This window comes from Xenopus tropicalis, chromosome 3 (assembly GCF_000004195.4).
Source record: "Xenopus tropicalis strain Nigerian chromosome 3, UCB_Xtro_10.0, whole genome shotgun sequence".
Lineage (NCBI taxonomy): Eukaryota > Metazoa > Chordata > Amphibia > Anura > Pipidae > Xenopus > Xenopus tropicalis.
Window position 1 is genome coordinate 69334338 of NC_030679.2, and position 24009 is coordinate 69358346.

The 24009-nt window shown below is 36.0% G+C and overlaps 1 protein-coding gene across 5 annotated transcripts; it reads left to right on the forward strand.

Moving 5' to 3' along the window:
- The first annotated feature begins 2411 nt into the window (after positions 1-2411).
- ing3 (inhibitor of growth family member 3) lies at positions 2412-21222 on the forward strand. 5 transcript variants are annotated; one of them, XM_031897849.1, is made up of 14 exons: positions 2412-2548; positions 7072-7119; positions 7254-7358; positions 7476-7540; positions 8757-8857; positions 10032-10097; positions 11271-11367; positions 12515-12586; positions 13745-13864; positions 15592-15749; positions 15940-16127; positions 18702-18897; positions 19116-19154; positions 19963-21222. In XM_031897849.1, exons 5-14 carry the CDS (start codon positions 8762-8764, stop codon positions 20077-20079), a joined length of 1149 nt encoding a protein of 382 aa, XP_031753709.1. In that variant the 5' UTR covers positions 2412-2548; positions 7072-7119; positions 7254-7358; positions 7476-7540; positions 8757-8761; the 3' UTR covers positions 20080-21222. The 5 variants fall into 5 exon arrangements, with proteins under 5 accessions (XP_031753709.1, XP_031753707.1, XP_031753708.1 ...); XM_031897847.1 differs by lacking the exon at positions 2412-2548 and having other exon boundaries at positions 7077-7119; positions 7476-7547; positions 19963-21048; XM_031897848.1 differs by lacking the exons at positions 2412-2548; positions 7072-7119 and having other exon boundaries at positions 7181-7358.
- The last annotated feature ends 2787 nt before the right edge of the window (positions 21223-24009 follow it).

Below are 24009 nucleotides of genomic sequence, written 5' to 3' on the forward strand. Positions count from 1 at the left end.
AACCATTACATTTCTTTGTATATCATACTTTCTAGAAACAATAAAAAATCTAACTAATTGCAGGTGAACATCATGGTCAAGTCACAACTTTTAAAATCTTATCCAGGTACCATTTCGCAAAAAAACCTGCTTCTATGCCAGAAACCTCTGTAGATAAAGGAGAGGGGACTTCCAGGAAAGGTAACCTTTACAATAATCATGAACCACAAAACTGAGCTGTTGAACTGTGAAAATAGCGTGAAAGTGTCCTTGCAATATGTTTATAATACAAACAAGGGTTGAATGATTATAAAAATAGTATTAAAGAAGAGTAATTATAATAATTATTATTATATCAATTAAATCTGAGCCCTAGCAGAATGAGTGAATAAACTTAATTTACTTCAGTATTAATGATCCAGTAACATTTCATTGTTGGTGTTACTGGTCCTTAAAGATAGATTATTAGAATTACAAATATCAGTTGCTACAGCTCAGTTCTTGAAAACATGTCAAAGCTAGTGACTCAATGAGATACTATTTGTAATGTCAGCTTTTGTTATACAATATTCTAACTCTGACCCGCATGTACATGGCAAGTTTCACATGACATATTTCCTATTCATAAATATTAAGGTTGAATGGAACTGTCTTTCCTGTATGTTCACAGCCTGTGGCAGTTGCTACAATAAATTCATTTTTCTCTGTAGACAGTGAAATCCATTTCCTTCAAATACATACAGGATGACTTTAGGAAATTCAAGTCATCTTTCTGACATAGTCATCAAATATTAGGTTAAACATACAATGGGTGTAGTAGGTAAATTCCATTTCAACTTGTAACTGTGTTTTTTGCTGATAAAAACACATTGTGTTCAAAAATCATATTAAAATCAATCAATATTAAAATACAATATATAATTTATAAAATATATGGTATATTTATAATACAAGTATAGGATCTATTATCTAAAATACTTTTTGGGGATTTCTGGACCACCATTTGGAATTGCCATAGGCTAGTTTTACCAACAATATGGATATAAGCATAGTACAAGATACTGTTTTATTATTACAGAGAAAAAGGAAATCATTTTTAAACATTAGAATTAACTTTATTATTTAAATAATTGATGTAAAATTTACAAACTGGATGCTGGATTTAAAAAGGTATTACACTAACCTTTCTTTTTTTTATATAAAACCATGTTAATACGAGGTACACTATCAGACTTGGCCTGCTGGTCTAATAGATGAGTTTGAGCAAAACATGGCATTCATTAAAGGTCTAAAGCCTTTATTTGCATATCCACATAGTGGCACTACCTTCTTCCCGCCTCCTCTTGTAAAAGTGGCAGCAGTACCAGTGTTCCCTCAGCTGCCTATGTGAACTGACACAGCAAACTTGTGCCTAAAAATCAGGCACAAGTGTCATTTTGATGCCCAGCAGCGGAGATGACATACAAACACTGAAGATTTTCAGTACAATTGCTATATATGTATATATATAAGCAATTATTTCATGTCTAGATATGCCTGGATGCAGTCCAATTCATAAATCAAATAGTCATGTCAACAGGATACTGCTTCATGCAGTGAATAATAGCAAAATGCAAGTGAAAACCATTTCAATCTATCTATCTACCTATTGTTTTTTTGGGAAGACAGGTAAAAAGGGTAGTGCTAAAAGAAAGGGAAAAATGAGTAAATACAGAAGCAATTTTTACCACTGACCCTCCCCGAAGAGGCTCCTGCGATGCCGTCCACCCATCGCCCCTCCGGCACTTACCTTTCCTGTGCCAAAGAAGAACATAGGGAGGCCGCATCGCTAGTACAGAGAGCACAATTGCACTCTCTTTACTTGAAGAGCTGAATTTCCGGTTTAATAACAAGAATTTCGGCTCTTAAAGTTACGCTTTTTTGCCGCCCTCATGGCAGCAATGCCCCTAAGTAAATAAAAAACATTCAGCTTAACATAAACAACACAGAAACAACAGTTCACTGTTGCGAATAGGTATTTAATATATGTATGTATGTATGCATAACTATAAAGCTCTACATGGATACGTAGAACTGTATAGTAAAAAAGCATACACAGGTAGGAGCATTATAATAAATAATAAACTAGTATAACTATACTGAGATTAAGCACCATTTGGTAAAAGACACAGTAGGAAGAGGTCCTTGCCTATATAAAGTGACACAGCAAACCTAAAACACCTAAAGCCTAAAACTCCCTAAAAATCAGACACAAGTGTCTTACATACATTGAAAATGGTATTTAACTTAATGATATTTTATATTAAACAGAATACTGTCTCAACTGTTCTGGCCCTGCCACTTATAGTTAACCAGTTTGGTAATCTCTTTGTCATGCAACTTGTTGTTACTAGCTCAGCTGTTGCATGAGACAGGAAGTCAGTAAAACAGGAAGGTGAGCAAAGCCAGTATTGACAGTTAGGCTTTATCCGCAGACCTTTACAGGCTTGGAGTTTCCTACATAACCCCATTGAAAGCATTCCCTGTTATCCAGTTTGTATCCTTGTTAAAATAGCTAGATTGGAAAAAGGTAATGCTATTACTGAGTTTATGAAGCTAGTTTGTTGCTTACAATAGCTAGCCATGTTCATAAAACTGCTGTTATTTATTCAAATGCTGATTGGTATTTTCTGTATGTATTTGTATTTACAGTTTTCACTTCATTTGTATATGTAAACACTTTCTTATTCACCTCGTGGTCCGAAAGTTATTATTCAAGGGTGTTTAGCTTGCTGGATAAAAACTAAATAGTACATTCAGTGAGGCCAGTACATCAACCAAAGATATTTAGTTGAGATTATTTTTTTTTCTTCTAGTAGTGTACATGGACACCTTATCTGGATACAGCTTAGCTTGTTATGGACTTGGGACATTGTTAGCACAGTGAAGAGCAAACATGCTGCACTGACCCACCTTGTAGCAGCTATAACATAAGAATATATTTTAGGTCCTTGAGAGAGAAGTTATTGGCAAACACTATAATGGCAGCGTGCTATTTAGTCTCTGAGTTAAGTTTACAGATTACTTACTGATATCTGAGCATAATCACTGTTGGGCAGGTATAAGTTGTTTAGGGAATATTGTCATGGGAAAACATTTTCTTTTTCAAAATGCATCAGTTAATAAAGCTTCTCCAGCAGAATCCTGCATTGGAATCCATTTTTCAAAACCCGATTTTTTTAATATTTAATTTTGAAATTTCACATGGGGTTAGCCATATTCTTCATTTTCCAGGGTGCCACAGCCATGTGACCTGTGCTCTGATAATCTTCAGTCACACTTTACTGCAGAGTTGCAAGTTGGAGTGATATCAACCCCCTCCTAGAAGGTGATCAGCAGAACAATGGGAAGGTAGCAAGATAGCAGCTCCCAGTAGATACCAAAATAGCACTAAAAGGAACAGTAACACCAAAAAAATTAAAGAGCTTTAAAGTAATAAAAATATAATGCACTGTTGCCCTGCACTGGTAAAGCTGGTGTGTTTGCTACAGTAACACTACTATAATTGATATAATAAGCTGCTGTGTAGCCAGGGGGGCAGCCATTCAAGCTGGAAAAAAGGAGAAAAGGCACAGGTTACATAGCAGATAACAGATAAGCTCTGTAGAATACAATAGTGTTTTATCTGTTATCTGCTATGTGCCTGTGCCTTTTCTCCTTTGAATGGCTGCCTCCATGGCTACATAGCAGCTTATTTATATAAATTATAGTAGAGTTTCTGATGTAAACACACAACTTTTACCAGTGCAGGGCAGCAGTACATTATATTTTAGTTACTTTTATACACTTTCATTTTTTGGTGTTACTGTTCCTTTAATAGTAAGACATCCAAGACCGGCTTGTGACTCCCATTTGACTGGAGTAGGAGAAACATTAGGTCTGAAAGTAGTTCTTATGTATAGTGCTGGCTCTTTCTAAAAGCTCAGACTCAGGCACAATGCACTGAGATGGCTGCCTACACACCAATATTACAACTAAAAAAAATACATTTGTTGGTTCAAGAATAACATTTTAAATGGTAGAGTGAATTATTTGCTAAGTAAACCTAACCGACCTATCTCTCTGCTCCCATTCATCTCCAAACTACTTGAGCGCCTAGTTTACAACCGACGGACGCTATTCCTCTCTGACAATAACCTCCTGGATCCCCTACAATCTGGTTTTAGACAACAACACTCCACCGAAACTGCTCTAACCCGACTAACAAATGACCTTTCGGCTAAAGCCAAAAAACACTACTTGCTACTAATACTTCTTGATCTCTCTGCTGCTTTTGACACTGTGGATCACCCTCTTCTCTTCCAGTCTCTCCACTCTCTCTGCCTTCGTGACACTGCTTTATCTTGGTTTTCATCTTATCTCTCAGATCGATCCTTCAGCGTCTCTTACAATGGAGCATCGTCTTCTCCCTTGCCTCTTTCTGTTGGGGTTCCTCGAGGCTCTGTCCTGGGCCCCTTACTATTTTCTCTCTATACTTCCTCACTAGGCAAACTAATCAATTCTTTTGGCTTTCGGTACCACCTCTATGCTGATGATACTCAGATCTATCTTTCCTCTACTAATCTCAACCCAGAGCTTCTAAATCGTGTCTTCCTGCCTGTCCGCTATCTCCACTTGGATGTCCCAACGTTACCTTAAATTAAACCTCTCTAAGACTGAATTGGTTCTCTTTCCCCCATCCAATGCCCACATTGTTCCGAGGTATCTATAAAGGTTAACAATTCTACCATCACCCCATCTTCCCAGGCCCAGTGCCTTGGGGTTATCCTTGATTATGCCCTGTCCTTCACTTCTCGTATCCAGTCACTTATCAAATCATGTCACTTTCACTTAAGAAATATTTCCAAAATACAATCATTTATCACCCAAGATACTGCCAAAATTCTTATTCACTCTCTTATAATATCTCGCCTGGACTACTGTAACTCCCTATTAATTGGCCTTCCCCTCCAAAGACTGTCCCCTCTCCAGTCCATAATGAATACTGCTGCCAGGCTCATACACCTCTCCAACCACTCCTCCTCTGCCATGCCACTCTGCCAATCCTTGCACTGGCTTCCCCTACCATCCAGGATAAAATTCAAACTAATGACACTCATATTCAAAGCAGTTCATAACTCTGCCCCATCCTACATCTCTGAACTTATCTCTAGATACCATCCAACCCGCTTGTTACGCTCCTCAACTCTGCTCTCATTCCTTCCTCACACACTCACATTCAAGACTTTGCTAGGGCTTCCCCCCTTCCCTGGAATTCGCTCCCACAATCTGTCAGACTTTCTCCCAACATTTCTGCCTTCAAGAGATCTCTAAAAACGCATTTATTTAGAGAAGCTTACCCTAATCTAGTTTAACATTACCTCAGTGTGCTGCTAAAAGCAATACCCTGTGCCACACCTCTCACAACTCTGATCTTGCCCATTCCCACACCTTGCGTCTCAACCCTTTCACCTTGTGTCTTAACCCTTTCTCCTTGTAGATTGTAAGCTCTTTTGGGCAGGGCTCTCTTCACCTCTTGTATCGGTTATTGATTGCTTCTTATGTTACTCTGTATGTCCAATGAATGTAACCCACCTATTGTACAGTGCTGCGGAATTTGTTGACGCTTTATAAATAAATGTTAATAATAATAATAATAATAATAATAATAAACAACAGTGTAATTTAGAAATACAAAGCATACCATAAAAATCATGACAGTATCCCTTTAACTTTTCTGTTAAAAATGTTTAACAACAAATGGTCATATACAAAAATTAGCCTTTTTTTTCAACTAATAGGATTATTTAAAACAAGGATCTAGTTCCTGGACATTGCTATGATAGTAATATTAAAGAGCAGAAGCATGAAGTGGAATAGGGATTTGAATAAAACCGAGAAGCCTGTAACTGTTTTGTCGCATGCTGTATCCCATAAAATACCATAAGTTCCTGGTTTTAAATTGATACTGAAAATTAAAAACTACTCAAACTATTAATGTACATTAATAAGTATTAATTAGTAAGCCTGACTGTTTTGCTGACCTGACTGTCACTTCTCAACTTGTCTGTTATAGCTTCTTATGTTGATCAAGTGGGATCAGATAGGTAATATAAAAGCATTGGGCAAATACTCTTAAGGAAACCATTATAAATAGCATCCAAATACAATGTTATGACAGATGGTTTAAATTCTGGTGTCAGTAACTCTTTAAGATTTTCCTACTAATGCTCCAACTGATAAATAGATCACCAGGATAAGAAAATGGGGTGAAAGTTCTTAAGTGTGGTGAGTTAATAGCAGATGATTTTATTTTTATTAAGTTCTACATTTTCTATGAAAAAAATGCTGTCCTTCCTATATGCTATATATACAGGGTGTTGCTTTTTATAGAAAAATATAAAATTATTTGAATATTGGTGATTTCAAAACACTAGTTATCTTTGATCCCTAATAACACTAACAATAGGTAAATGATTAGATTTAGGCACAGGCCTCGACTAGGGTTCAAAATAGGCTATAGAATTTCAGGTACACAGAGGCCCAAACAGCCCCCCACAAGCCCACTAAATAGTGACTATCTACAGCATGTTACAGCAGCCCCTCTGGCAGTTGCCAGAATCCACACATTGCCAGTCTGGGCCTCTATGGGCCCAACCGTGTGCAAACAAAAATGAAGGGATGTCACCTGGCTGGAATTGTACCATGACATTTAGTAAAAATTACACTTGTCAATGCAAAGTCAAAGCAGCTCTAGTTTCCTGGGTTTCATTTTGACCAGGGAATTAACGTCCTGGCATTTTAGGTCTTGGTGGATGTGTTCCAAAACTTATTTTCCTCTCACACAACTAAAAATACAGGTAGGTTATTTGGCTCAAGATGAAACTAACTAAAGCAGGTATATGTGGTATTGACTATTCCACTGAGCATTGTCTACAAACAATCTTGGCTCTTTCCCTTCTTCCACCATTTTACACACCGATGAACTACCACCTAGTTTTATATTATTTTATTAAAGTATATTTAAAATAATCATCCATTCTTCAATAATAAAAACCACTCCTAATCCCACAGCCTAAAGTTTCTCTTCTTCTAAAGAACCTCGGCCAAGCAAAAACAAAAGTGAGTATAGCGCAAACTGACAAAAATACTACAATCCCCATAGTGCCCTGCGGCATTAAAAGGCGTTGACATCGGAAGTGCGAGCAGCCAGCGCATGCGCCAAGCAGCTGCTGTTCTCCTTTTCTGTTCTGCAGCTCCTGACTCGGCGCCATATTGTCTGGGAAAAATAGTCATCCGTTGCTGAGGCCTTTGCGTTCGTGAAATCGAAAATATGTTGTACCTGGAGGATTATCTGGAGAGTGAGTTTGCCTTTCGTGCTATGAACGGCGCAAAGTGCGCCACAGAGAGGGCTACGGCTTTAATCAGCAACACCCCCTATTAACCGCCCTCTCCCCCTCCCTTCTGTCTCTCTGCAGTGATCGAGCAGCTTCCCATGGATCTGCGCGACAGGTTCACGGAAATGCGCGAGATGGACTTGCAGGTGCAGAGTACGTGAGCGGCTTTCGGCTCTTTATCCGACGACTAACGGGTGTATGTGTGTGGCCTGGTGACTCCAGGCCCGGAAACATGTGGTTGTGTCGGTGGCAGAGGTAGCGCCAGCAGCTAAAGCACCATGTACATCCAGTGCAGTGCTGTGGTTGGTCGCTAGGAGGAAGTACTGAGCTGTCTCACACGTGCCCTTTTAGCACCAAAACAAATCCCAATTGCTTGCCCAGTATTGTACATCGGTGCGTCGAGCAGGCAATATTAGATACTCAGCATCTTGATTTGTAAAATAAAACGCAGTCTACAGTGTGTCTGTTTGTTTCCCACAGATTCATAGTATTCAGAAACTCGTTTTGTATCACTAGGGGTTCATCACAATAAAGTTTATATTGTTTTGTTATAATTGAAAACTCAAAATGGAGGAAACACTCTATAGCTCAGGGCTATAGCCCCCTTTGGAATTGCTAAGTTAGAGTTAATGAATTGAACATTAAAGGCATAATGACCTGAAATAAAGTGTGCCTTTGTCCTTGCACAATTTGTACTAAACCTGTTTGTTAGGTTTCATCTGCTCCATTATCTGCTGTGCCTTTCAGCAGGGATTACTGTCAAGTAAACTTTATTTTTGCTCCAGATACTGATTCCTCTTCCTTGTAAATAGGTTCATTTAACTTATATATAGCTATAAAACAAGATGTTCTACATGTCATGCATCATTATTTTGCAGCTGTGTGCAGTGTTCCCTATAGTTTGTGTAAGGTCTGCAAGCAAATACTTTATTTTATGCTCATGGGTGATGGGTTAGGGAGGGCCAGCCTTTCTCAAAAAAGAGAGAAACTGACATATAGCATATATAGCTTTAAACTGTCTCATGGAAAGCCATCTATTGGTAGCCTCAACAAACATACAAAAAACTCACTCTTTTCCCCTGTTTGTATTAGTTCTAAAACAATTGTGTCCAAGCAGGTGCTGAATTACATGCACAGTCGCTAAATCTGTTGTGTGTTTTGGTGGGGTTGTACCATCTGTGCACATAGTGTCAGTGGAATATTGACTGTATGAAGATGTGCTTGTATCAGAAATCGGCATACAACTTTTAAGGTTAATTTATAATCAACTTCCAACATACAATATTAAAATTCACAGTAAAGATAAGGTTGAAGATTTGAGGTTTGTTGCTTGAAATTTGTAATTGATTCTTTGTAATACAGATGCCATGGACCAATTAGAACAAAGGGTTGGGGAGTTTTTCATGAATGCTAAGAAAAATAAACCGGAATGGAGGGAAGAACAAATGGCTTCTATCAAAAAGGTTAGTGCAAAAAGAAAATTTGTTGTATCTGTAGCAAACTATTTATACAGAGGTATCCAACTTTGAATTTATTGACTACACAAGGAATGATTTATCTTTATTCATTCTTGACATATTTTGCACTTGAGAGATGTTGCAGAACGTTTCTGAACTTTTAATTCTCCTGCATTTATTATTCATCATTTCAATTTTTTATGCATTAAAACATCCAAGACATTTTTTGACAACTGCACAAGGTTCTGTAAGAAGTCAGACTTCGACTTCAAACTTTCGAACGTTTACAAAAAATTGTTGCTTAGAATTACATTTTCTTTACTTGGCAAAATATTATTTTTTGGCTTAGATCCCCTTCAAATGTATGCAGTTTATTTGCATATGGTGTTATTTTTTGTTATGTGTTATATTTTGACAAGTGTAATAATTAATATTTACTTGAACAAATAAGCTTATATAACTTTATATAGTGCTTGTAAATTCTGAGCTATATGTATCTTAAAGGACCAGTAACATCAAAAAGTGACAATATATTCTTATATTCATTTCAATTGTGAATTTGTTGATGAAGCACCTCCAAATAAAAATTTATTTGCAACATTATGTTTTATATGTCAGAGGTTTCAGTATATTGTTCAGTAGCGAGCCATAACTGACATCTGTCTCCTGTTTATCTTTGTACTAGTGAAGGATAACAGTACATTACGTTTAAATGCATGTATTTTTGGTGTTACTATTTTTTTGGTACATTAATTTTACAAGTAGGTATCATTGGTAGATCCTGTACAGTACAAGATGGCAGCTGCATACTCTTTACATTATTACTTTAAATTATTAAATATATTGTTTGGTATTTCATTATGCTGAATATAACATTTAAGGAGGGGAAACAGTACAAATAATTCATGCAAAAAGGTATGGCAGTTTGAGATTTGGTTGTCATATACATTTGCATATGTATTGTGTGTATTTTACCTATTTTTAAACTTCCATATATAATAAAAAGGTTGCCCATGTGCAGCCCATAAAATGTCTGCGTTTAAACAGATGATCAGTAAAAAAAAAAAAAAAACTACCTAGTGACTTATCACTGAGTGCTACTGTCCCAGGCCAAATTTAGTACCTTTTAGTACATAACACCATATGAATTTTTGACTTAGTGTGAATTATTTACTTGCAGGATTACTTCAAAGCTTTGGAAGATGCAGATGAGAAAGTTCAACTTGCAAATCAAATTTATGACTTGGTAAATAGAATAATGTATAAAGCTGTTAAAAATTGTTTTTAGGAGTCTGGGATACATGTGGAGGGGAATATAACAATAATATATTTCCATGATCATTTTTGTTTTAATTCATCATACATGTGGCAGATCCTTCCATCTGTTCTAGCACATTCCAAATCTTAGAACCAGAAGGAATGCAGGTTTTAACAGCACATTATTTTCTAATATGTAGCTTGTACACACATGGCCAAGATACGTGTTGTGTCTCACCTGCGTTTGACAGTGCAGCATGGCCCCCTATGAGAACAAGCTACATAGAAAATAATGGCTCTGTTAACTCCTGTGTTCCCATGTGGTGAAGCACATGCTTAAAACACCTGTGTAAGGGCCTTTACTGAGATAATGGATAATTTAAATACAAGTAGGAGAAGTAATCTAATACTTAAAAATCCAATGCCTCAATATATTTAAATATATCAGATTGTGCTTTTGTATTGCATGATTAATTCTTTGTTGTTGATAATAATAACACAGTTGATGTGGTGGTGGAACATATGACTCCCTTTCCTAGGTGAAGCTTAGTTCTTTTTAATTTTCTAATTTAAAGGAGAAAAAAGGTAAAAATCCCTGGGGGGTGATATTAATAACTTACCTTTTACACCAGGGTGGTGCTTCTGTTAGGAGAAAACTCCACCACCAGCAGTCCTCTTATTCCTTCTTTCTTTTCACCGCATGTGGAGTAGAGTGAAAAGCCGAACTTTAACAAAAAAAAAGTCAGCAATATTCGCCCTGCTGCACGTGCGCCGGCTTTGGAATTCAAAGGAATGTACAAAGACTGTAGTGGATCGCTCCCTCTGAGCTTTCCCAGGTTGGTGCGGTTTTCTCCTAACAGGAGCACCAGCCCGGGGTAAAAGGTGCGATTACAGTCACCGAGGTGCCTGACATTTGGCACCGCCCCCAGTGTGTTTTACCTTTCCTTCTCCTTAAATATTAGTTCTGGTTATTTGGCTTGCACTTTGGGTTTCTCACTAAGTTCTACAAAAATGAAGACTGAAGGGCATTTTTCTCTACTGCATTAACTGTTTGTTTGTAAGTAATTACTCAACAGTGGTTCCTCTGATCTTTTATCAAAACTGGAAAGCATAATCAAATACTAAGCAAAAAAATCTTGTTTGCCTGTGGACTTTTTAACAGGTGGATCGACATTTAAGGAAATTAGACCAAGAACTTGCTAAGTTCAAAATGGAATTAGAGGCCGACAATGCTGGAATTACTGAAATATTGGAAAGAAGTATGTATTTTATGTACTTTTTTTAAGTTGCTTAGAGGCTTTTGTAACCTTTTAAAAAAACAGACATAGGATAAGCTTTTATGGACTATATAATTAAAACAGTGTATTTCAGCCCCCCTCAGCTAGCCTCCCTTTCTCTTCCTCTCTGCACAGTATATTCCATTCAAAAGTATTCCTACTTGTTAACCTGTCATAAACATACAGAGGTGTGCTGTGGAATTCACAGGCGCCGTCTTCTGCCTATTCGGATCCTCTTCTGAGCTTGCCGGAGCGCATACACAGTTGAAGCTAGGTCCAGGAGCAGCTTAGACTGCGCATGCTTTGTGTAAGTGGAGTGTGGCCAGAAGATAATGCCTGTGAACTCCACTGTACACCTCAGCATGTTTGACAGATTCACAAGTAGGAACATTTTTTAATGGAATATACGGTGCAGAGAGGTAGAGAAAGGGAGGCTAGTTGAGGGGGGCTAAATGTATGGGGTTCAGTGCAGTGGAAGCCAGTTTCAAACAGTTTTTCACTTCAGTTGTTTTCAGATAGTAAACCAGAAATAAAGACTTTTTGGAATTGCGTTGTTTATTTTATTTTTGTAATATTGAAATATAACATCTCACTGACACTTCAAGTTTAACACATTAGTTAATACATTTCTTTTTTCTTGTCTACATTGGGGAACACAGTTAATACATTTCTTATCCTTTGCCCTGTTAAGCTTATTTCCTGAGTTCCATTAAGCACAGCTTGCAAAACTGATACAATAGTTGCTCACATTTTACTGCTGAGAAATGTATCCGTGTAGTAAATTGTAACAGTTCAGAATCTGCACTTGGATTACTGAGTTGACAAACTGATACACCACAGACAAACAGCAAAGTTTAAAATGTAGTTTTAGGAAGAAAAGGTACAATTAAGTTACCACTAGGAAATATGCAGAAAATTAAGTGTTAAACAATTGGTGAAAGTTGGTCTGCACTCAGAGGATTAAATATCTGTTTATTTTACTCTTATCTAAATGTTTTTCATTGCATCTATTTTTGTCTTTTTTGACCTGATTAAGTTGTTTTGTATGGCTTATCTCAGCATTAACTTTTAGGATTCCACTTGGTTTTCTGAAATGTGTTGTAAGGTATGTATTATATGTTTGTTACAGGATCATTGGAATTAGACACTCCATCACAGCCTGTGAATAATCACCATGTTCATTCTCATTCTTTAGGAGAGAGTAAGTTTTGGTTTTTTTTTGTTTTTATGTTAGCTGAATCGGATGTTACAAAAAACATTTTAATTTGTGGATCGCCTAAGAACACTGTTTGAGTGATTTCTGAGTGATCCTCAACATTACCAACAGGTGCCTGCTGCAGCGCTTTTTACAATTCAGGAAAGTACACACGAGCAAGCATTATAAATAAATAAGCATAGTGCCTTATGGTAAAAGTCACAGTAGGGGGTGGCGCTCCTTGCCTGTTTAGTCGCTCATTTTGTCTCTGCATAGAGAATATAAATCACCAGTACCTAAACCGACGATGCTACTTCAAATCGCTTATCGCTCGGAAACGCTGTGAGACCCTTTTTTTTCACAAAGAAAGCATTGTCATTCAAAACTAATAGAATTGCTGAAAGTAAAACCCACTGAAGTCGCTGCTCCCCCCAGAGACTTAATCTCCCCGTGGGACAATAGCCTTAGAGCTTACTGTCTAAGGGTGAAGGCACATGGAGCTACTAGTAGCAGCTACTTGTCATGGCTACTAAAATAGACAATGCTGATCATTTACTGATAATTGTCTCTACATGTGTTTTAGCAGAGGCAATTCTCAGTATTGTCTATGGCAGGGGATTTTCTGGAGTTTAGTAGTCTTGAAAAAGTAGCTGCTACTAGTAACCTAGTGTGCCTTAACCCTAAATGGTTTGATAACAGGGGCACAAATAGAAGGGAAAAAGTGCACAAAGTTTTGGGCAGTGACCTTTAAGTTCCAAGACTACATAATGTTCTATGTGTTTTCAAGTAATTAAAATACAATGCACTTTTGCCCTATGCTGTTAAAACTGGTGTGTTTGATTTAGGAACACTACTATAATTTATATCAAAATTATAAAAAGGTACAATGGGTTTGTATTCCTGTTTAATACCTAAACCCATTGTATTCTACATCCCATTGTATTCTTCTCCAAGTCAACAGTATATTATATTTCAATTACTTAAATGTTTGATTTTACTGTGTGAAAAGAAAGTGGTTTGGAGGGAATGGTAATAAGGGAATAATTGGGAAGTGAGTATATTATATACCTGTTCAGGTGCCAGCTTTTTGGGCCTTTCTCCACCAAATGAATAATGCTGGGTAAGAAATATTTATTTAGCCTGTGGATTTTTTTTTTTTTGCAGAGCGGAAGCACAATCCATCATCTCATCATTCAACAACGGACCATGTATCGGAGAAAAAGTTTAAATCTGAAGCATTGCTGTCAACTCTAACTTCAGATGCTTCCAAAGAGAACACAGCAGGTATAATTCATTCACAATGTAGTACAGGTATGGGACCCATTATCCATTATTATTGCTTCCAATAAGAATTAATTGTATCTTAGTTGGGATCAAGTACATGGTACTGTTTTATTATTACAGAGAAAAAGGAAATAATTTATAAAAATGTAAATTATTTGATTAAAATGGAGTCTATGGGAGATGGCCTTTTCATAATTCGGAAAATTTATAGATAATGGGTTTCCAGAGAAGGGGTCCGATACCTGTACTGTTATATGAATTTGTTAATGCTGCATTACAAGCAAGAGTGTGGAGTCCTTAGTTCTATTAGAGAATGTATCTGTTTGCAAAAATAACTTCCTGCTATATTTCATACTATCCCATATTATGCTAAAATAGCTACATTACAAGTAACAATCATTTTTCCCACCAGAAACCTCTAGAGAGTATAGTTAAATATGCACCTTACATTCCCCTGATAAGCATCTACATTTACAGTAACACGGATAAGTATTTAACGCCCTTGGTCTTTTCACATTATGTTTTGTTACAACCTCAATTTTTTTTTTTTTTTTTTTTTAATTTTTGTCATCTTCTGCATTTTTTTAGTTATCAGATGGAGATGGGGTACACTGACCATAGCATCTAAAAACTGTTGTTCTATGAGGTTACAATTTTATTGTTTTTACTTTTAATTACCTTTCTGTCTAATAGGGACATCTCCTATTCATCTTCCAGCCTTTCATTTCTCATTTAAACCACTGCCTGGTTGCTAAGGTACATAGGGTCATAGCGACCAAATAACTGCTGAAATTCCTCTGTTAAACGAAAAGCTAAATAACTGCAAAATCACCAAAAATTAAAACTATTTGCAAATAGTTTTAAAATACGAATGTCTACATCATATTAAAAATGAATTTAAAGATGAGCCACCCTTTTAAAATCAGAGCTTTGACTGGGCCACTAAAGGACTCTTTTTTTTTTTTTTGTTCTTTAGCCACTTCAATATTACTCAGTCTTTGTGATTGGATCCATTGTCCTGCTCAAAGATTCGCTTTCTCCCACAATTTTTAGCAGATGAAAGTTCTTTTGCAGTATTTTCATCTTGAAACTCTTAAAACTCTTGTTTTAACAAGATGTTTAGTGCCAGGTTGTAACACAAAAAAAATGTTAGGGGAGGTTGAATATTTATGCAAGCCACTGTAACAGCCCCCTGTTGAAAGGACCCAGATTTAGGGGCTGATTTACTTACCCACGAACGGGTCGAATGGAGTCCGATTGCGTTTTTTTCGTAATGATCGGTACTTTGCGATTTTTTCGGATTCTTTACGAATTTTTCGGATCCAATACGATTTTTGCGTAAAAACGCGAGTTTTCCTATCCATTACGAAAGTTGCGTAAAAAGTTGTGCATTTTGCGTAGCGTTAAAACTTACGCGAAAAATGCGCAACTCGCGTTTTTACGCAAAAATCGTATTGGATCCGAAAAATTCGTACAGAATCCGAAAAAATCGCAAAACATACGAAAAAGTCGCAAAATATTCGTTTTCAAGTCGGAACTTTTCCAATTCGGGTCGGATTCGTGGGTTAGTAAATCAGCCCCTTAGTGTTGGTTTTTACTCCATTCCTTTTTTGCAGTGCCTAAGTAAAGCTTTTGCATATTACATCATTTAATGTGTGTAACATTTTTAAGAACTTTATTTTCAAAGTAATAATTTTTCGGTTTTAATATATTTTTCATTCTTCTAGGTTGTAGAAATAATCTGTCTTCATCTTCTACCAACAATGTCTACAATGTTAATGCTTCCCAGCCATTGACCTCATATAATATAAGTTCCCTTTCAACTGGGGCTGGAGCAGGTGCAATTACCATGGCAGCAGCTCAAGCAGTTCAGGCAACTGCACAGGTAAGTATTGCATATTGTAGTGTCAATTATTTTAGAAGATAACAGCTGAAATTCCACGCCGGAGAGCTTCTGAATCTTCTGATTGATGCACGTTGATTGCTTGTGTGCTATGTAATGCCATTTATTTGATTGTGCAAACACTGCATGTTAGTATACATGTAATCAGTGTTTCCAATTAATGTGTTCTTAGATGAAAGAAGGAAGAAGAACCTCCAGCCTTAAAGCCAGTTATGAAGCCTTTAAAAACAATGACTTTCAGCTTGGAATCTCTTTGTCTAGAGATTCTGCTACTTATTCATCCTCAGCACTAGCATCAACGTTAACCCAGACATTAACATCATCTGCAACAACAGATTCAAGAAGTGGTAGAAAAAGCAAGTAAGTTAATTTGCCTTGAATTTTGATGGAGGAAAGCTCATTTAAAGGAACAGTAACACCAAAAAATTAAAGTGTATAAAAATAATTAATATATTATGTACTGTTGCTCTGCACTGGTAAAAGTTGTTTGTTTGCTTCATAAACACTACTACAGTTTATATAAATACCCTGCTGTGTAGCCATGGGGGCAGCCATTTAAATTGAAAAAAGGAGAAAAGGCACAGGTTACTAAGCAGATAACAGATAAGTAGCATAGATTCTCATTGTATTCTACTCAGTTTATCTGTTATCTTCTTATGTAACCTGTGCCTTTTCTCCTTTTTTCAATTTAAATGGCTGCCCCCATGGCTACACAGCAGGGTATTTATATAACTATAGTAGTGTTTATGAAGCAAACACACAACTTTTACCAGTGCAGGCCAACAGTACATAATATATTAATTATTTTTATACACATTCATTTTTTGGTGTTACTGTTCCTTTAAATGCATTCATGTAGTGTATTAGCTATTGCATTTCACTTCACACTTCTTAGTTAATTGTTCTGTAATTTTATATTTGCATAACCCTTCTCTCCACTGGTATTGATGGACTTCATTTTACTATTAGTGGGTGCAGAAGTAGCTTGGATAAATTCCAGATGTAGATCCTAGTTAACTGCTGTTTTTAGCAGTGATTGGAAAGTGTGGAGGCTTACTTCTTGTTTACATTGAGAAGCATGGAATCCCACAGACAGAGCACCATTTAAGTCAAACATAAATTATGTGATAAAAAACAAAAAAAATCTTTGGTATATTTTAAAGGAATACTGTCACGGGAAAACATTTTTTTCTTTCAAACCACATTAGTTAATAGATCTTCTCCAGCAGAATCCTGCATTGAAACCTGTTTTTCAGAAACGCACGCAAGATTTTTTTTATACTTTTGAAACTTCACTTGAGGCTAGCCATGTTCCTAATTTCCCAGGGTTCCACAGCCATGTGACCTGTGGTCTGTCATTTAACTGCTGCGCTGCAGGTTGGAGTGATATCACATCACCCCCCCAGCAGCCGATCAGCAGGACAATGGGAAGGTAGCAAGATAGCAGCTCCCAGTAGATATCAGAATAGCACCCCAGGGCCAAATGGTCCAATTAGCTTACATGTAGGTGGGGATATCAGGTGAAGATCGGCTCCCTTGGTGACCTTTACTTGGGAGTTTGAGAAACAATAGGTTACCTGAAAGCATTTCTAATGTGTAGCACTGGCTCTTTCTGAAAGCTCAGATACAATGCGCTGAGATGGCTGCCTACAAAAAAAAATAATTTGTTGGTTCAAGAATAAAATTGTAGAATTAATTATTTGCTATGTAAATGGTGTTATTTAAAAATAGGTATACAGGTATGGAACCCTTTATCCAGAATACTCGGGACCTGGGGTTTTCTGGATATAGGGTCTTTCTGTAATTTGGATCTCCTACATTAAGTCTGCTAAAAAATTATTTAAACAGTAATTAAACCCAATAGGATTGTTTTTCCTCCAATAAGGATTAATTATATCTTAGTTGGGATCAAGTACAAGGTACTTTTATATTATTACAGAGATAAGGGAAATCATTTTTAAAAATGTGATTTATTTGATTAAAATGGAGTCTATGGGAGATGGCCTTTCCGTAATTTGGAACTTTCTGGATAATGGGTTTCCGGATAAGGGGTCCAATACCTGTACCATAAAAATCATGATAGTATCCCTTTAAGCTATATCTGAACATTGGATGATGCCTGTTTTACAGAAAAAGATAATGCCTGCAGTTGGTATAATTAGTTTTGCTAGTAATGAATAGAAATAATTCTGATTCCAGGTTCTGATAAAATCTGAGTTTCATAAAATACATTGGGGCGATTCACTAAAGGCCGAAAAAACAAGTGTTATTTTTAGCATGCGTTAAAAATATTATCATTTCTTATATTTGGAGAATTAACGATCGATTCACAAAAAATACACTTGTCTGAATTAAGAAGCAATTTTATTGTCGTCATTTATGTTACAATGACATTTTTCAGCGATATTTTAAAGCATGCAAAATATTTATGCGTTATTTCGTAGTGCACGCTATTACGCACGTAACCATCACTTTCTGAAAACTACCGTTCTAAAAATAACGGGTTCCCTGAAAACTGGAGCATACAGCACTCCAGGACGATCACATACTTGATTCACAATCCAACAAAAATCTGACTGCAAACTCCATGTTGTCTTCACAAACTTTCAGGAACCGCAATGTTTTTGGAGTAACATCTACTCCAAATAACTGTTAATATAATATATATATATATATATATATATATATATATATATTAGTCTTGCAAAAAATCGGCACTCACCATCCTGATGACGATCCTGTGAGGATCGAAACGCGTTGATGGTATGCTGAAATAAGTCACTGACTTGATTGATGGTATAGCTGTGAGTGCTCTCTATTTTTGAATTTGATATATATATATATTTTTATTTTTATTTTTTTAATTTTGATTTGTGCTAACTTGTTTATTCATTGCAATGTATAGCCTTTGTAATAATTCCTTTGTATTTTAAGGAGCAACAACAAATCTGCAAGCCAGCAGTCGTCGTCGTCTTCATCTTCCTCTTCTCTCTCATCATGTTCTTCATCATCTGCTTTAGCACATGAACTGTCTCATCAACAGACTGCTGCTATTCCAGAGTCTGATACTAACAGCCAGGTTGACTGGACTTATGATCCTAATGAGCCTCGTTATTGTATCTGCAATCAGGTAATTGTTGTTTTCTCAAACATTTTACCCTCATTGGCCAATACAAATGGCAATTAATTATGTGGTTAAAAATTACTTTATTTTAACAAAATATATTTACCTGACTCGCTAGTATGCCATACTTAGTATGTTTTAAGTATTATTTAAGAATATTTATATATAAGCCAAATAATTTTTGTTATATATTGTACACTGATTGTAATTTTTTCTCTTGCTAGGTATCCTATGGTGAAATGGTAGGCTGTGACAACCAAGATGTAAGTATAAAATAATGGAATATTCAAGTAATGTGCATGTTCTTTTTTTTTTTTTTGTGTATATGTGTGTGTGTGTGTGTATGTGTATATATATATATGTATGTGTATGTGTATCTGTATGTGTATCTGTATATGTATATAATATATATATAGAATGTTTGGAAGAATTAAAATTTAGTAAAAGAGGATCTTGTGTTGATTTTAAGTTGTTCGGTAGTGTGGAATTGTGCTTTTGTTAAAAGGTGTGTAATACTTAAACAGCCACATCTTTCAGATGGTGTGCACTATTAGAGCAGTATAAATCTTGTTACTCTGTAATTTCTGCATCTGGTTCACTCTGGTGCACTGAATATTCTTTTTTTGGGGTTATGTAATAAAAGGCACTTACGTTTTCCCAGGAGCAGTAACCTGTACCAACCAATCCGCATGTAGCATTTACTGGTCATCTGTTTTTAAACATCTTATTGGTTGCTATGCATTATTGCTCCTGGGCAAACTTATTGTCTTTTATTACATATGGAGGTTAGTGTTAATGATAAGATGGCTATTCATGGTATCACATTATGGTCCTAAAAAAAACTTAACAAACAGATTATTTTATTTCTTATAAATAGGTGAGGTACCCAGCATTGCCCAGAAAATGTAATGTTACTTCAAACTAACTGGACAATAGTTTTAAAGGCACACTACTTTAAAAAACAGTTATGCTGCTAATAAGCTAATAATGCCACCATGTTATTAATTAGATGTGTTCTTAATGTTTCTTTTATGTTTCTTCTATTATATTTCTTCTATATTTCTTTTGCAGTGTCCAATTGAATGGTTTCATTATGGATGTGTTGGGTTATCAGAAGCTCCAAAAGGCAAATGGTACTGCCCCCAGTGCACAGCTGCAATGAAGAGAAGAGGCAGTAGACATAAATAACATTCCTTGTGTTGTTTCAGAATGAACTTTACATATGCAGATTACACCCATTTTGTCTTGCCTGACAAGTAAACTGCCATTCATGTTCCATGTTGCTTGTTTTCATGTTGTAAGATACATTAAGCACCACAAAAAGTATAGTGATGGCCACCATCACAATGTTTGTATTCAGTTGATATTAGTAACTACACTGGGCATTAACATTTCGTCCTTATAGGATTTCAATACATTTTTTTTTTATTTTGTTAATATTATATATTAAAGAGGTGTCTCTTGCACGGAATTCCAGGATGTTACATATCTAAATATAAAAATGTTAAATCTCTACTGCAAAATACTGGGTTGTTGTAATTTGTTAACTACCAATATACTTCATTAGCAATTCAGCTGGCTGAAATATTAAACAATATAACTAGTCTGTTGGGCTGGTGTCCAAGTGTTTGGATACATGGCACTTCAACCTTCCTTATGTAAGGTTTAAGTATTTGTATTTTGCTACACAAAAGTGTGTGTAGTCTTGTATTGATGTGAACGGTTTCATGCCAAATGTTTTTTTTTTCTGTGCAAGCAGTTCTTTATGTAGTAAAAATACTAGAAAATAAAGGACTAGCACTACCTTATTCTTTTGAATTTAAAAATCTTTATGTTGTAAGAATACATTGTGTAGTTATTTAAGGGAGGACAAATGTTTAGTCGTATTACTTTTTAACTGTCAACTTTTATATAATTTTGATACTTTTTAATGTAGTTCATTAACAAGTGCAGTGGGAGTTTAGTTCCCTATGGGGAAGAAGCAAACTCAGAAGTAATAGTTATTGTGTAGCACAAAGGTGTTGTATAGCTGTGGTAATCATATCCTTTGCACTTGCAAATTTCAAGCCATGGTTTATCCATGGAAATATAAATAACATTTGATCTGTAATACTTGTTAACATATATGAAACACACTTATTAAACTGTTCCTATAAACTTGCTGTTTAATTACGAGGGAAGAAATTGTTGGTTTGGCTTAAAACGAAACATAGCATAGGGTGGCATCTTCTTGCATACACGTTGCCAGCCAGTAATAATGGGAAACGTTTAGAAAAAGACAAGTGTAGTTCATTACAGTTTGAAATAAAATGGCAGATATTAAACTGTTAATAAATCTTGGTTACATTTTGTATTAATTATGCAGAGGTCCACTGTGCCATTAGCCAGATAGTGCCCCATAAACAACTAGAGATATTGGTATATTCGTCCCTAGCTGCTTGCTGTCTCTGCACTTTTATTGCTTGCACTCTGTCAAAAGAACCTGCATAGTGAGCTGTCTGTAGTAGTGTAGAGCCTTATACCATCTTGGCATTAACCTTATGGGCAAAAGTTGATGGAGCTTATGAAGCACTTAATATATATTAAGGTCCTTAAACAATTCTCCCATATACAGAACAAATCCTACCTAACAAAGCTCCTCCAAAAAGTGCTAGGATTTAGCAATCCTGAACCAAATTAGCATCTCTTGCCTCAAGCATAATATCCAAGGCTATTGTCATCTTAACTGATACTAAAAAAAGAATGTGTCAGTATTAATGAAAATTTGCGGCACTAAATCGTTGCAGCCCAAATTCCCCCAGCCCAGTGATACTTACCAAAGCTTGACACTCTGAAGTGGCTAAAGACTCTTTAGCAATGCAGTCCTTTCATAAGTTACAGTGCTGTTTTTATTTGTAATTAGCCTATGGAAGGATCACTTTGCCCCCAGTTCAGCGTGACTGAAAGAATTGTGCTGGGGGTGGCTTTGGTGGGCTTTTGGCTGCAAAAATTTTTTGTTCTACAACTCGCCTCTAATACTGACGCGTTCCTATGGATTTTAATAGGAAAGTGTCAGTGTTTTTTAAGATCACAGTAGCATTGGATATTATGCTTGTCCAAGAAATTATCCAAACCATTCTTAAAGGCATTAATAGAATCTGCCATCACAGCCTCACTGCCCTTATGATTAACCATTTTGCTGGTTCAAATAAAAGTTATTAGAGATAAAAAAAAAATAATTGGGGACTAAAGACAGGTGTTGTGCAGATCATAATTTGCTGCAAAAGATATTACTCATACCATAGCTAAGTGACTTGCAGCTGTTTTTAGAAATATAAAAACTTAGAATAAACTTGCCCAAGCCTAAAGGCTATTTAGGACAAAATAAGAAGAATATGTTCATTATACTCTTGTAACTATAGCAAAGCGACTGCTACAGCTGTCAAATAAGCTGATAGAGCAGTGGATGAGCAGTTTCTATCGTAAGTTCAAACAAGTCCATCAGTTTTTGTCCAAAGGAATATCATATCAACCTTATGATATCTCCTGTTTCATTTTCCCTTTGTAGTTTCTCTGAAAGTACTACTGACCAGTGGTGTAAATATAGAGCAAGCAGACCCCTCTAATTATATTGGGGGCTTATAGGTTACCTGCTGCACACATAACCTGCATGACCTGCAATTTTACATGGGGGGATGGGAAAAAAAACTTATTCAGAAATGTCACATACAACATTTCCGTGACGTGTGAAGAATAAATCTACCCCTAGCCTCATCTGTATTATTGTAATCCCTTTACAAGAAGCCTGAAATAAGGATGGATAAGAAGAAGATTGTGATTTGCAACCTTGATTTTTATTACCTTGTTGCAATCATCTGGATAATAAAGAATTGTTTACTTATCATAACAAGGTACATGTATGTATATCTTTATTTATAAAGCGCTACTTATGTACGCAGTGCTGGACAGTAGAATACATTAATACAAACAGGGTGTTAATAATAGATAAATACAAAGTATAACAATAAATACAAGATAAATACAGCTGCAATAAGTTAAGAGTCGAGGACACAAGAGGAAGGAGGTCCCTGCCCCGTAGAGCTTACAATCTATATGGGAGGGTAACCTAAAAATAGAGCAGATCCAAAAGCTGCTAGAGGGATTGTTATACAGAGGGCCATATGTGTCTTCTTGGTTTGGAGAATGTTGAGCCTAAAAAAAGTTCTCACTTTTGGGTTTACCACTTTGCTTAATTATATTGTTGGATGGTTTCTTGTAGACACAAGTTCAAGTGAAAGAAGACATAGAAGGTTTTAGAAAGCCATGATGTATACAGGAAAGGATACATACTCCAACAGAAGAATAATGGAGTTGGGGGGTGGGGTCATTGACTAAAAGAAGATATGTTCAGCAGAAACCTTGTTGGAAAAAAAGCTTCTGAAAGCAAAGGTATAAAGGACAGCAGAGGCAGGAAATGTTGGAATAGTGATAGGGTTTGTAGATTTAGAACAACCCCAAAAAATATGAAAAGTAATTTGAACGAAAGCTGTGTTTCTGACTGCAACTTTGCTTTTCATACGTTACTACTTGTTTGCAGTATTGTAAAGCTACAGTAAAGACATTAAAGTCACAGTACAGTAAAGTCTTTATTGTAAAATAAGTAGCAGATAGATATCATAGGGCAGATAGATATTGGTAAACTGTCAGCAGTCTCCACTTGCCTTAGCTTGAAAACCATTTATGTTACAATTTGGAATCGAATGCTTATTTCTGTCATATATTATAGGCACTATATACAGCCTCTGCTGTAGTTAATAAAGGCATATTTTTGCATCCAGTTTTCATTTTGAAATGTGGCTTTTAGCTCTTGACAGCTTGAAAAGTGTTTAGAACCCAGAAAACTGACCTGCAGGCATTCCTTTAATAAAGGGTTGATGACACCTGGAAAGAGAATTACTTGTGGTCAGTTTTCTAAATACTGTATATTCCTGGGTGAAATCTAATTGCTTCCACATCATGTAGTATTGTCCCATCCAAGAAATGGTATATACATTTCATGACAAATTAAAATGGGAATTGCAGTCTTAAAAAAAAAAAAAAAAAGATAAGCAAAACTACGGTATATTTTACTATACATAC